General features: G+C 41.1%; 2 protein-coding genes across 2 annotated transcripts; both read left to right on the top strand.

Moving 5' to 3' along the window:
* The first annotated feature begins 7,447 nt into the window (after positions 1–7,447).
* On the top strand, positions 7,448–9,782 carry LOC149080296 (uncharacterized). The gene is made up of 2 exons (XM_089238638.1): positions 7,448–7,635; positions 7,952–9,782. The coding sequence occupies exons 1-2, from the start codon at positions 7,448–7,450 to the stop codon at positions 9,780–9,782; spliced, it is 2,019 nt and encodes a 672-aa protein (XP_089094764.1).
* Positions 9,783–13,890: 4,108 nt separating this feature from the next.
* LOC149080295 (uncharacterized protein F54H12.2-like) lies at positions 13,891–15,033 on the top strand. The gene has a single exon (XM_089238636.1). The coding sequence runs from the start codon at positions 13,891–13,893 to the stop codon at positions 15,031–15,033; it is 1,143 nt and encodes a 380-aa protein (XP_089094762.1).
* The last annotated feature ends 529 nt before the right edge of the window (positions 15,034–15,562 follow it).

The following is a 15,562-nucleotide window of genomic DNA, read 5'->3' as shown; positions in this document are numbered from 1 at the left end:
TATTGCATTTAATACACATACACATGATATAGGATGAAGCACGAATAGAAATAGATGTTAACGCGTTGGCTACATGATTGCGAATGCTCGAGAGAGCGTGAGACACAGAAGCAGAACAGACAGCAATCTTAAATCACTTGAACATTATAAACAAAGCACAGAATAAGGTCTATTAGATGCTGCCATCTATATTAACGAAATAGATCACAGCACCCCTCCCTTCTTAGTTAGGAAAGTCGTCGATTCCCAGTCGTTTTGGGCGAATGATTGTTCGTTTCGGTCTCGGAGTCTTTGTTGCCACAGTTCCGTTATCGTTTGGTATCTGCTCGTTTGCAAACGTTGAACTTGAAGGTTCTGCACTAGTCTCTGTTGACACATCTGCAGGAATTGGACTCGATCCGGAAATCTCTGAACTTGTAGGATCTGTAGGATAACGGTTCATCATTTGGTCAGCGTGACGTCGGACAACATCTCCGGTATTGGTGATGGCTTTGTATGACACTGGTCCGGTTGGTTTCACAACAGTAGCCGGAATCCAGGATGCACCCTGGCTATAATTTCTGATGTAGACAGCATCTTTGGCATCGAATCGTCTCACTTTTCGTTGCTTTTGCTCTGTAGCTGCATCTTGCTCTTGTTTCCACCTTCTATCACCCACCAAGTCTGGATGAAGACGGTCCAAGACAGTAGTTAGCCTCCTTCCCATCAGTAGCTCAGCTGGACTGACCCCTGTTACTGAAGATGGCGTGATGTGTTGATGAAGTAGGAAATTGGAAAGACGCTTTCTCCAGGAACCTGAAACGATGCGTTTTAGAGAGTCCTTCACCGACTGGACAGTTCTCTCTGCTTGACCATTTGCACATGGTCTGTAAGGAGCAATCAGTGCTTGACGAATACCATTACTTTCTAGGAAACGGCGAAAATCGTTAGATGTGAACTGAGGTCCATTATCGGAAACTACAACATCCGGCAAACCATGAGTAGCGAAAATCTCGCGCAGCACATCGATGGTTTCGGTGGCAGTAGTTGACGTCATTCGTCGTACTTCAGTCCACTTGGAGTAAGAGTCAATCAGAATCAAGAAGTTTTGTCCTTGAAATGGTCCAGCGAAATCTATGTGAACTCGAGACCAAGGCTTTGTCGTTATTTCCCACGGATGGATTGGAACTCTGGGAGGTGCATGCCTTGTACGTTGACAGTTCGTACATCTTCTTACGTAGTTTTCAATATCAGCATCCATGCCTGGCCACCATACGAACGATCTTGCAAGAGCTTTCATGCGTTCAACGCCTGGATGCGCGACATGCAATTCACTTAAAACTCGAGATCGACCTGGCACTGGAATAATTACTCTATTTCCCCATAATAAGCAATTTTTATGCACTGATAGTTCATTCCTTTTTATGAAATAAGTTCGAAACTGTGAATTTTTCATCTCAACAGGCCAACCTTTTAGTACCCAGTTCAACACTCTAGAAAGTATTGGATCTCTAATAGTAATTTTTGAGATATCCACAGCATGAAGTGGTGGATTTTCTAATTCTTCTATGAATAGCACTTCTAATGGAGAAGTGACCATGGATTCGGGAGTTTTTGCACTCGGTAATCTGCTTAGGGCATCCGCATTACCAATTTTCTTTCCCGGCTTATGAATTAACAAAAAATCATATGCATTTAGAAGCAAACTCCACCTTAGCATTCGCGGAGATAAAATCTCTTTCGTGGGCTTATTTTTATTGAAAATTCCCAACAGAGGTTGGTGGTCAGTAACTATAGTGAATGAGTGACCATACAGAAAATGATGAAACTTTTTTACTCCAAATACTATACCCAAAGCTTCCTTATCGATTTGAGCATAGTTCCGTTCTGTAGTAGTTAGAGTTCTCGAGGCATAAGCTATTGGTGCTTCTGAACCATCAGGAAGTACGTGACTCAAAACCGCACCAACTCCAAAAGGTGAAGCATCGCATGCCAACACAATGGGAAGCTTTTCATCGAAAGGAACTAACACACTATCCGAACTTAACAATTCCTTCAGAGAATTGAAGGCATCATCGTGGATCTTTGACCATTTGAATGGTGCATTTTGATCCAGTAATCTATGCAACACTTCCGCAACTGTAGCCTTATCCTTAAGAAAACTGTTATAGAAATTTATCAGTCCTAAAAATGCATGCAATTGTTGTTTGTTTTTTGGAATGGGAGTCGAACGTATTGCTTCAATTTTCGAATTGGAAGGGTGAATACCCGCAGCATCGATACGGTACCCTAAAAATTCAACTTCAGTGACTCCAAAAAGACATTTTTCTCTTTTAGCACGTAATCCGACATTTTTAAGTTTGTCTAGAACGCATTCTAATCTTGATGCTAATTGATCTAGAGAATTAGCTCTGATCAAAACGTCATCAAAATATGGAACTACTCCTTCCAAATTTGAAAACAAATTTTCGATCATATTTTGGAAAATTCCAGGAGCAACATTAACACCATATTGCAATCTGTTAACCTTGAAAGCACCCTTGTGAGTTACAATTGTCTGGGCCTCAGCTGAAGTTTCGTCTACACGAAGCTGTAAATAAGCCTGAGCTAAATCTATTTTAGCGTAATATCCTCCACCCTTCAGGTTTGACAGTAACTGATTAACAGCTGGAATTGGATAGGGGTGAGCATTCATGGCCTTATTCAAAGTTACCTTATAGTCCCCACATAATCTAACGTCACCTGAAGGTTTAATAACGGGAACAACAGGAGTTGACCACTTTGGGTTCGAAATAGGTTCAATAACTCCTTCATCCTGAAGTTTTTTCAAAGCAATCTCGATTTTTGGTTTCATTGCAAGTGGAACATTCCTAGCCTTGAGTCGAATGGGAGGAAATTGAGGATCAAGAGGTAAAGACACGACAGGTCCTGCAAATGTACCCAATCCAGCATCAAAAACCTCGCTATATTTTTGAATGACAAAATCCACAGGATTAGATTCAATCTTTTTGACTCCATTCAATGAAATACCCAGAGGCTCAAACCATGACAAACCCAAAATATTTGTGCATTTACATTTTGAAATTAGCAATTGTAATCTGACTTTCTTGTTCCCAAATTGTACTTCTACTATGCATGAACCTAGAAGTGAAATTAAATTTCCTTGAAAATCCCGCAACTTCACAAAAGTGTTTCTAATCTTAGGTTTGCAGCAACCAAACAAAGTTTCAAAAGTTTCTTTAGAAATTATAGAATAATAAGATCCAGAATCAATCTCCATTTTTAATGCATGGTTGTTCAATAAAACCTCGATACCTTGTTTGAAACCAGAAAAGTTAACTACAGAATTCGAATATTCATTTTCGGTTTTAATTTCATGTGTATTATGTGTGTATGCTTTATTTTTCTGAATACTCTTGGCCCGGCATACAGTTTGTACATGCCCTTTCTTGCCACAGTGCCTGCAAGTCGCTGATTTGAAACGACAATTAGAACGGTCATGTCGTCCACCACAACCAAAACATACATAACTGTTATTAGAAAAATCATCCTTTGAAACATTTTTTTGTTTCGAATTAAATTTCTTTTTACACTTCACTTGATCAACGAAATCAGAAGTTCCTGAATTAGAAACTTGAGAATTTTGAGAATGAATTTGTTTTGATTGTGAAAACGCAGTTTCAGCTGCAAGGCACTTGGCAACAGCATCGTCAAAATTCAATTTTGGCTCTGCCAGTAACTTCCGTTGAGTTCCTTCATCTCGTAATCCACATACCAACTGATCGCGCAATCGTTCAGCAAGAGTAGCACCAAAATTACAATTTTCAGCTAATTTTCTTAATTCGGTAACGTACGAATTTACTGACTCATTGTTTAACTGTACTCTCTTATGAAATTGAAATCTGCAATAAATTTCGGAGGGTTTTGGGCAGAAATGATTCTTCAGTAGTTCGAGTATGTTATCGAAACTCACATCAGAAATCTGCTGAGGCGACACAAGGGAACGCAAAATCCCTAGCGTTTTTATTCCGCACACAGCCAAAAGAACAGCCCTTTTCTTTTCAGGAAGCGTTATCGCATTTGCTTCCAAGAAAAAAGTCAGCTGTTGTATATATAAATCCCAGGACCCCGAATTTGAGGTATCGAACTCAGGCATAGACCCAATTGTTGCCATGTTAGAATTTTATAAACATCAATATAAATAGATACCAGTGCCACGAAACTCGAGCGTGATAAGGAAAAGCAATGTCGAAATAAACATACCAGCTCTCATCAGGCATCAGTTTGGTAAACATCCCATAGTTCGTCGCCAGTTTTATGTTTCATTCTCGCTGAAACATTCGTCCGAGTGGAAGACGATAGAAGACGAAGTGAACTCTTTGACTTATTGCATTTAATACACATACACATGATATAGGATGAAGCACGAATAGAAATAGATGTTAACGCGTTGGCTACATGATTGCGAATGCTCGAGAGAGCGTGAGACACAGAAGCAGAACAGACAGCAATCTTAAATCACTTGAACATTATAAACAAAGCACAGAATAAGGTCTATTAGATGCTGCCATCTATATTAACGAAATAGATCACAGCAGATTCTTTTACGGGTCACTTTCATAAAAACAGTTTTTGAGAAATTGAGGGGTAATTCCCAGGTTGAGCACCATTTGGAAATAATGTTAAGGTTGTGTTGGAGAGATTCTTGGTCAGAAAGATTAGACACTGTTTTATAGATGACACAGTCATCAGCGAAGAGTCTAATGCGGCAGTTTATGGAGTCGGGTAGATCATTTATGTAAATTAAAAATAATAATGGCGAGAGGACCGAGCCCTGGGGTGTGCCAGATTTGACATGAAGAAAAGGAGAGTTCTAGCTCTTGTACGAGACAAACTGGCTACGGTTAATAAGGAAGGCCTCCACCCATTTCAGCAGTTGAACATTTAGTCCAAGGTATGAAAGTTTTAGTAGAAGTTTATTATGGGGCACCCTGTCAAATGCTTTGGAAAAATCTAGGAAAATTATGTCGGATTGGAGGTTTTTATCAATGGAGTCTGTTAAGTCATGTATGAAAAGTGTTAATTGGGTAGATACTGATAACGATGATCGAAAACCATGTTGGTTAGGGAAGAAAAAGTTAATCGAATCGAGGTGGGTACGGATATTCTTGGCAATTATGTGTTCTAAGAGCTTGCAGCAAGAGGAGGTGATTGCAATAGGTCTAAAGTTGAGAGGGTGGGAGAGTGAGCCAGATTTATGGATGAGAATTATCTTATTAATTTTCATTAATTGGGTAGGTTAGAAGTATTCAGTGAGACGTTAAATATAATGAGGAGATAGTTGCAAATTTCATTGGCGCAGAATTTTAGGATATGGTTGGGGATCCCATCTGGGCCAGTAGAGTGGGGTTTTAATTTTTTTAGGAGATTCAGGAGACCGGCTTTAGAAAAGGAAATGGGACAGGAGTTATGAAGTGAATCGAAAAAGACGTATTGGGGGGTGAAGGATCAAAGGAAAAAACAGAAGAGAAGGCCCGGTTAAATTCGGAGGCAAGATCGAGGGGAGAGGTTAGATCCGAGTTGGAAGTTTTGAGCGAGGAGGTACTTGCTGATTTGGGGCGAAGAAAATTCCAAAATTTTGAGGGATTAGTTTTGAGATAGGAAAGCAATGAGTGGGATAAGTAGTTGGATTTGTGGCGAGAAATAAGGTCTTTGAGGTTACGGGTGGAGATCGAGATTTTGTTTCTGAGAGTAGAGGAGTCGTTAAATTTGAGTTTAGAGACGTCACGTCGAATTCTTCTTTTGAGATGGATAATGTCACGGTTGATCCAAGGGTTAAAGAAGCTTTTAGATGAAGAGCATTTGGTAGGAACAGTGGCTTTATATTTATCGATAACAGCTTTGAATTTACTCCAGAGACGTTGAATATCGTAAGAAGAGGAGATGAAGTCAGGAAAGTGGGTACGAAGGATATTTTGCATGAGGAGGTAGTTGGCCTTGTTGAAGTTAAGTTTTCTGGCGCGAAAAAAGGGAGCGATGGTATGATGAGGGAAGAAATCTAAAAAAGGGATTTTGTGATCGGAACAGCCATCAAAAACTGAAAAATTGGAAACCGGAATTTTTTTGGAAACTGCAATTAGGTCTAATGTGGAGATTGAATGATTGGATATTCTTGTGGGTTCCAAGATGGTTTGGACGAGGTTAAATTTTAGGAAAATGTCGAGAACTCTATTGTTAATACCATGGTTTCCCGAGAGGGACTGCATTTTATGCCAATCAATACCGGGTAGATTCCAGTCACCGGCGAAAATTAAAAGATGAGAATTATGAAATCGGTCCAGTATTGTTTCAAGTTCAATGAAGTAGTGAGGGTCCGAGGCAGCGGGTATGTAAAGGGAGAAAATTGCGATGGGAGTGCAGTTGTGATGGTGCCATTCGGCAGCGACAATTTCAATATTTGATTCAAGAGGGATTTCAATTAGGGGTATAGAACTGTTGAAAACAAGGGCAACGCCTCCTCCACGTGTGTTTCTATCTTTACGAAAGGCAAAAAGGAGAAATTCGGTGGTAGAAATTCTGTGTTGCTGATATTACTGTGCAACCAAGTCTCTGTAACCGCAAGAAAGTTGGGATTATGAGCTAGTAGGATGGATTCGAAGGAAGATATTTTGTTAATTGTGCTTCTTGTATTAACTGTTCCGATTCTGAAGAGATTATTTCGGAGAGGAGAATGGGAGATTAAGGAGGAGTGAGGTTTCGAGGGGTGGGGACTAAAGGGAGAGGAGGTAAAGGTAGGGAAAGGTCAGAAGGAGGAGTAATGGTGGGAGGGGTTTGGGAAAGTGGGATAATATCATTAAGGCTGGGATCCCAGATGTATTTGATGTTATTGATAAGAGCAAAGTTATGAAAAAGTTTAACTTTCAGACCGGACTCACGATATTTTTGGGAGGCCCCCCAGATTTGTCCACGTAGCCTGCTTGTCTCAGGTGAAAAGTCCTCTGAAATTGAGATGCTAGTGTTTTTTAATTTAAATGAATTTTTAAGGATTTCAGTTTTGGTTTTGAATTTATTAAATTTAATAATTGAAAGTCTGGGGCCTGGGATTCTTTTAGAGCCAATTCTGTGACAACGGTCGATGTCGGAGGTGGAAATTTCAAGTTCTAGGAGGTCTGAACAGCACTTAAGTATTTTAGATTCGAGGGTCGCGGTGGATTCAATGTCTGAGGTCTCCTCCGGTATGCCGCGAAAAATTAGGTTTGACCGACGTGAGCGGTCTTCTAGGTCGATAACCTTTGAGGCGAGAGAAGAATGAAGTTTGGAGAGGTCAGAGGAGAGGTCGGAGACTTGTTGTTGGAGATCCTCAATAGGTAAAAATTTGTCCTCTACCGCACTCAGACGTTCAGATAATCCATTGAGTTGGACACTAAAGGAATGTTGCTTGTGGGATAGGAGCTTGAGTTGGTTTAGTATGGCAAGTTGGGTATCCTGGATATTGAGAAGGATGGAGGAATCGGAGGGGGAAGGATTGTCTGGTGCTTTCGAAGGGTCAGACAGGGAACTTGATCGTGTTCGAATTTGGGAACCTTTGGGCGAATGGGTGACCCTTGGGCCGGGGTTTGACTCGATATCACTGGAGAGCAAAAGCAGTAGAAACAGGTGGGTAGGTAGGCCAAAGAACTGCTTATCGAGAGGAACAACCCTAAACAAAAAATGACTAAGGTAGGCCAAGACAAAAACAGACATGTGATAGGTAATTGAGCTATGGGAGGAACAAAAAACAAAGTACATGAGAAATTCAGATAAAGGATGCGAGATCAACAAGAGTGAACTTAAATTAAAAAACTTGAGAAAACCAAATAGAATACCGCGATTGATATATAAGAAAAATAAACTAACCTGTAGGAAAAATAATACTGGTATAAACATCTTGCGGAAAGATAATATGTCGATCTCGCAACCTCTTGATTTGCAGCAAAAGCCGCATAGCGCCACTGAAGAAGATCACGCTTCCTCGACTTGAACTTCTCGCTGCTCTTGTTGGTGCTCGTTTACTCAGCTATTTTTGTGCAGCAACCGATCTCGATGCACGAGAAGCCGTTTTGTGGTCCGATTCAACAATTACCCTGGGATGGATCAGACATGATCCGAACAAATTGAAAACGTTTGTGTGCAACCGCGTCACAGAAATTCGACGTCACACTGAATTGACGCAATGGCGGCATTGCCCTGGCGAATCGAATCCCGCGGATTATGTTTCTAGAGGTTGTTCTGCCACTACACTTCGCAATTTGAACAACTGGTGGCATGGACCTACGTGGCTCATTGAAACACAGTCTTCGTGGCCTTCCAATATTACTGTTGAGCAACCTTTGACAGAAATTCGTCAGACTGTGAAAAGTTCAATGTTGGTATCTACGTCTCCCCCAGTGATTGACATTTCCCGTTTCAGTTCTTACGCGAAACTTATTCGGGTTACCTCGTGGATGCAACGATTCATATACAACTGTCGCACGTCTTGCAAACTTCATGGCGAATTAACAGCAAAAGAACTCGAAAACGCGAAATGTTATTGGATTCGTCAAGTTCAAATAGATTGTTTTCCGTCTGACTATGATGCTCTTCGACATAGTAAACAACTTCCAAAAGACTCGAAAATTGCACAATTCCATCCATTTCTTAGTGACAATCTGATACGAATTGGTAGTCGCTTGCAGTTCGCATCACTTCCAGCTGCTTCAAAGCATCCTTTAGTTCTCGATGGTTCACACCCATTTGTCAAATTGCTCATTCGTCACGTACATATTCGTCTCCATCATCTGAGCACGAGAGTGGTACTATCAGAACTACGAAATGATTACTGGATTCTTCGAGGTCAACAGATTATTAAAAGTGTCCTACGCCAGTGTCTTCCCTGTAAAATTTTTAGAAACACGCCACCGGCTCAAATTGAAGCACCACTTCCTTCGGATAGAGTCACACAGTTGAAACCATTCAGTGTCGTGGGGATAGGCTTCGCTGGCCCACTATACGTTCGTAAAAGCTCTATCTCAGTGAAAGTGTATATCTTGTTGTTTACATGTGCTGTAACTCGAGCGATTCATCTCGAGCTCGTCACGGATTACTCTACAGATAAATTTTTGCTTTCATTTTCACGTTTTGTTGCTCGTCGAGGTGTTCCCAACACTGTATATTCGGATAATGCGCAGACTTTTCACGCCACAAATCGTGAGCTTTCCGTCCTTTGGGGTGCCATGACATCACCTTTTGCTCACCAGTACTATGCCTCCCACGGAATCACTTGGAAATTCATAGCCCCTCGAGCGGCTTGGTGGGGAGGATGGTGGGAACGCATGATTGATGTCGTCAAACGTTGTTTACGGAAAACATTAGGTCGCGCATCTCTCGATGCCGAACAATTAATGACTACGTTAGCTGGAATTGAAGCCGCAGTCAACAGCCGACCATTGACAGCTGATATCGAGTTAGATGATAGCTTCGAAGAACCTCTCACGCCTGCCCACTTCCTGGTTGGACAACGACTGACAACCCTTCCTTCTCACGAAAAGGTTCTTGCAGCTACCGACCTCAAGAAATCGTGGTCACTGCAGCAAGATTCACTGAATGACTTTTGGAGCCGATGGAGGAAAGAATACCTACTAGAGCTGAAGACATTCCACCAAGTGAAAAATAAAGACCCAGGGTCTTCAGCTACGAGTTGGAGATGTCGTCCTCCTACAGGAAGATGCAAGGCCTCGACACATGTGGACGAAGGCACGCGTAATATCTCTCGTCAAAGGTCGTGACGACAACATTCGTTCGTGTATTCTGCGTACAGCCAGTGGGACAGAAATTCGACGGCCAATTCAATTGGTAATTCCTCTGGAGGTTGACCAGGGTGGGGAGGATGTTGGGAATAGTGCGAGGTTACGTTTGTAAACCCTCTGGTCACCTCCAGATGGCGAAACTGATCCGTTACGTGACTTTTCGCTTGTCTTCTTTTCCCTAGTATAATATGTTCGTTCGACGCCTACGTGTACGGATGTCTCGCTTGTCTATTAGGTAAATAAAATCGTTTCTTCTACGCATTTGCTCTCCCAATGAAAAGCTATTTCGGCACCGAATATCATGGAAGGGGGTCTTATCATAGACTTTGAAGGTTTCCAATGTGGTTCGAGAGGATTTATAGTTAAGGAACTGGCTTACTTTTCGTTAGTTGGTAGTAGTTACGGGGCCTATACTTTCCAGCCACCTTATGAATGGTCCGAACTAAGCAGTAAAGAAAGAGCGTCTGCTACGTGGGTAATGTCTAAGCTACATCATATTTCTTGGACAGATGGCGACATACCTTATGACAAACTTTCCGGTATTCTTTCATTGTTATCGGATTCGTATTCTGTTATTTACTGCAAAGGTTAAGATAAGTGCAAGTTCATAGAGCGGATGATGGGGAAGCCTTGTTACGATCTCATCGGCTATCCTCAATCCCCCTCTTTACCAAATCCTAAAGTCCGCTGTTTCAAACACGGCTTTAATCATCCCCATTGCGCACTGATCAAGGCCGTCAAATACGGTATGTATATACGAGAAAGAGGTTTCGACTGTCAGTGAGGATCAAGATGTCGAGGTATGCACAACAAAATTTAGAAACTCTTAAAGAGCTAACCTGCTGTAGAGGCAGAAAGCGCACTGAACTGATAAAGAAAAGTAGCAACAGTGTCATACGGGCCCTCTGCGAAGTGTGTCTTAACGTGTTAAAAGGTAACGTTCCTGTCACGAAAACTCAGAAAGCTAAGCTCAGTCGTCACAAGAGGAACCTGAGAAATCTGTCTAAGAAGAATCTCCCACTATATAAAAAACGGCGTATTTTAGTCCAGAGAGGTAACGGTTTTCTCAGTCTACTTTTACCAGCAGCTATATCTGTTATCTCCTCCCTCATAAATGGAGCACGCTAAAAAATACGTCATCGTGACGGCAGATAGACATTTGAACGCTGTAGAACAACAGCTAAGCAAGTTAGATGGTGATATCAGCACTGTTCTCAAGAAGAAAGGTCTGAGAGACGATGAAAAAGCGAAACAGTATTTGCAGGTATTGCAAAGGTACCTAGCGCTCGCAGAAAATGTGGATACTAAAATTTTAGGGGGGGAGAAGAAAGAAGAAGATATGAGACCCGATTTTGAGAACATGATCATACGAAAAGCCACTCCGAGGCAGAAGAAAAAAGCTAGAGAACTGGTTGACACCATGAAAGTGAACAATAGACAGCTGTTTTGGAATGAGGATGGCGAGCTTGTTCAAGATGGCGTTGTGGTCCCGGGAACAAATATCGTGGAACTCACAAGACATAATCTGCGAAAGAAGAAATTTGGAAAAGTACCTAGAGGAAACGAAGCATTTAAAAATTCTGTTGAACAAATTATGTCTTCTCAATGGTTAAGCTTGTAACTATAATTCAATAAAACTATGAAAATTTAGAAAACTTGTGTTCCTTTTTTCTGGTATATATTCTCACACGATATAATTATACTCTCATTTGCTAATGAACAGAGCTAAGAAACAGGTGTGTTTCAGCGATAGCGTAACAGTATTCGTGGTTGGAAGCGAGGATAGAAGATGGTTTTGGGTTGATGATGCGATAAGATTTAGGAAGAGAATATTCGATTTTGAAAAAATATGGATAAATATACAAGTCCCTCCGAACCGGCCAGTTTTGGCGGAATCAACGCGTTTCACAGGCAACAGAGAGAAGTTTGTAAAAACGTGACTTTGAAAGATGTCAAAGAATAATTGCAGGGTAACGAAGCATATACTTTGCACAAGCCATCGAGAAAGAATTTTAAGAGGAATCGAGTGATAGTGGGAGGTATAAACGAACAATTTCAAGCCGATTTGGTAGACATGCAGGCTCTGAAGAAGGAAAACAAAGGCATCAAGTACCTACTTACTTGTATCGATGTTTTATTAAAGTTCGCTTGGGCCATACCCTAAGATAAAACCGGAAAAGAAGTTACTGAAGCGTTCAGAAAGATATTTAATGAGAGACAGCCTATGACTTTGCAGACTGATAAAGGTACAGAGTTCAAAAATAAAACTCTGCAAGTTTATCTAAAATCGATGAATGTCATACATTTTTCAACAGAGAGCGAGAAAAAAGCCTCTGTCGTCGAGAGATTTAACAGAACTCTAAAACATAAAATGTTTAAATATTTCACACATAATAATACGAACAAATACATAGACGTATTAAGCGATCTGTTACATAGTTACAACAACACGTGGCACCGCAGTATAAAGACTAAACCCGTTCTTGTTACTGCAGAGAATCAATCGGTCGTTTGGAATGAACTGTATAAGGATATATTGAAACCCGTGAAGACAAAGTTCAAGTTTGACATCGGAGATACGATCCGCATAAGTCGCGTCAAAATGGTTTTCGAGAAAGGATATGAACATAATTGGACTCGTGAGATTTTCACTATTAAAGAGAGACTCGAGCGCTTATCTCAAGTGTAGATTGTCCAGGGTACTTTCTACGAATCTGAATTGCAGAAGGTGAAGCCGAGCGAATATTATCAAGTAGAAAAAATTCTAAAAAGACGCAAATTGAGAGGTAGAATGGAGTATTACGTAAAATTTAAAGGATACGACAGCAAGTTCAACGCATGGGTGAGTCATCTCAAGCGTATGTAAGTGACAGTGCTTGCGCATTTATCAGTCATTCAACAAGATGTCGTTCTATGTAACACTCCCCAGCGACAGTTCAGGATCATACTATCCTGAAAACACTATGTCCCATTTTGTCACAAGACTGCCATTTCCAATAAGTTTGACTGGTGAATGGGAGTGTGCGCTTTCGGAGATTGTTTATTCTCACACGTGGTACAACATAACCGAAAACAAAAATCTGTTCGGATTCGATCTGAGTGATGACAAACTACATGGAAGAAACGTTCCAGTCGGATATTACGTGACAGTTCCCGATCTCTTGAACGGTATGAAGACACCGGTGATAAACAAAATAGTGTTCAATTACAATGAAAACACCAGAAAAGTGAAAATAACTCTAAAAGATGGAGCAAAACTTCTGTTAAAAACTGGCATTGCGGAGCTACTGGGATTTGAACCATTGCTGATCGAAGAAACTACCGAAATTCCTTACGTTGCTGACACAAACGTGTTTTTCCAGTTTTGTACGTCTATTCAGATATCGTGCAGCCTCAGGTTGTGGGAGATGTGCAAGCTCCACTACTGAGAGTCGTTCGCGTGAAAGGAAAAGATAACGAGGTTATAAGCTCTCATTATGATAGACCTCACTATCTCCCTATAGCTCGAAAAGAATTCCAGACTATAGAGATAGAAATTCGAGATAGCTCGTGAAATCACATACCTTTCAGTAGAGGAAAATCGATTCTGATTCTTCACTTCCGCATGAGACAACTCTTATAAAACACCGGTCTTATCGAACTATTGTCATTTAAGAACTAGATACGAAAGATGAAGGTTCCATACCATTGTTGCACTGAACAGTTTGAAGACTATTATGTCCAACAAGCCGGCCAAGGCCTGCCGTATTATTCGGGCGTTGTAATGCAGAGAGGATATGGACTAGGGAACATATTCGGCAGTCTTTTTAGAGTAGCCTTACCTTTTCTGAAAAAAGGAGCTAAAACTGTTGGCAAACAGATTTTACGCTCCGGCGCTGATATCGTTGATGACGTAATGAAAGGGGAAAACGTCAAAAAAGCAAACGAAAAGAAGAATGGGTGAAGCTGGAAAGATACTGACGGAGAAATCTGTGGCCAAGACTCGGCCCATGTTTGGAGCGGGACATAAAAGGAAATGTAAGAAGGTGAAACGCATCATTTTAGCCAAATGACCCAGCGTGAACACACACGATATTTTCGATCCGTGATGGCTTTTCTCTTGAAGGATTCTCAACTGGAAAAATCTGAACTGAACTTTTTCACTCTACCTGGAACGCAGACTACCATAGAAAGTGGAAAAAAAAAAAAAAAAAAAAAAAAAACCTATTACCCAATTTCCAACGTCTCCGATGGTGGCCCACTGGAATTTAACATTGGCGGAAGTGGTGACGAGTATCTGGATCTCTTTCAAACGTTAATTCATGTGAGAGCTAAGGTCATGAAAGGCGATGGAACTTTTCTGGATAAAGAGAGTAAAGTCGTCCCTGTGAACCTATTCTTGCAATCCATGTTTTCCCAAGTTGATGTTTCCCTGAATGACCGTCTGATTTCATCTTCCAGTAACACGTACCCCTACCGAGCTATGATAGAAAAACTCCTGAATCACGGAAAAGAAAGCAAAACCAGTCAACTGACTACAGAACTCTTCTACAAAGACACTGCCGGAAAAATGAGTGATATGGATCCAAAGTCAGAGGATCCCAACGAAGGTCTAATACAGCGAGCAGAGTTCATCGAAGAAAGTAAGACCGTCGACATGATGGGTACTATTCACGGAGACATATTTTGTCAACAGCGACTCCTACTGAATCTTCTTTCTCTAAGAATAAAAATAATACGTAGCAAGCCAGAATTTTGTCTCCTTTCACCAGACAAAGATGCAAGTTTCAAAGTCATTCTCCGTGACGCCTGTTTATACATAAGACATGTCAAAGTGTCACCTGGTGTGCTTGTGGGACATGCGAAAGCTGTGAGCCATACTCCAGCCAAGTATCCGATAGACAGAGTAATATGTAAAGTTTACTCGCTACATCAGGGTAGCATGTCGTGGGTGCAAGACAGTGTTGTCGTTGGACAATTACCCAAGAGAGTGGTAGTCGCTTTAGTAGACAACGACGCTTTTTCGGGATCGTATAGCAAATCGCCGTTCGAGTTTAAATATTACGATCTTAACTTCATAGCCGCATATACTGATGGACAGCCAGTACCTTTCAAGCCTCTAGAGCCCCAGTATGATCAAGACTTATATGTCAGAGCGTATCATAGTTTGTTTTTAGGTACTGAAAAAGCATGCCAAGACAGGGGTATAGACATCTCTCGAAGTGAGTTCCCATTGGGGTACGCTATCTAAGCCTTTGATCTCAGCGCCGATCTCTGCCAAGGTGATCATTTCAATCTGATCAGACACGGTAACCTACGATTGGAAACAAAGTTTAAAGCCCCGCTTGTCAAACCAGTCTCTGTCATTGTCTACCTGGAGTTCGCTACGTCGTAGAAATAAATCAGGCACGAAACATTCTCCATGATTTCAGCAGTTAAATATGTACTCGTCTCAAATAAAAACAATTTTAGAGCGGGAAACACCATATTTCATCGGCGTGTTTCCATGTGATATGTTACCTGTGCATATTCAAACTTATCCGGCGTCTTTAGTTGTGAACGCAGATAAGCATACAGAACCTGGTTATCACTGGATGGCAATCAACATTCCGGATAAGAACACCTTGGAATTTTCGATTCTTACGGACAGAAACCAGAGACGTACGGAAAAGAAATTGCATCATTTACAAGAAGTTATAAAAACATTTTATGGAACTGGACTTCGCTACAATCACCTACCTCCAATGTATGTGGACAGTATGCTGTGTTCTTCGTGATAC

The sequence above is a fragment of the Pholcus phalangioides genome, unplaced genomic scaffold (assembly GCF_987345545.1).
Source record: "Pholcus phalangioides strain wild (caught in Gottingen) unplaced genomic scaffold, Ppha-v1.0 ptg000011l_1, whole genome shotgun sequence".
NCBI classification, from domain to species: Eukaryota; Metazoa; Arthropoda; class Arachnida; order Araneae; family Pholcidae; genus Pholcus; species Pholcus phalangioides.
The sequence above is the reverse complement of the archived record's forward strand: the minus strand, read 5'-3'. Positions and strand labels throughout refer to the sequence as shown.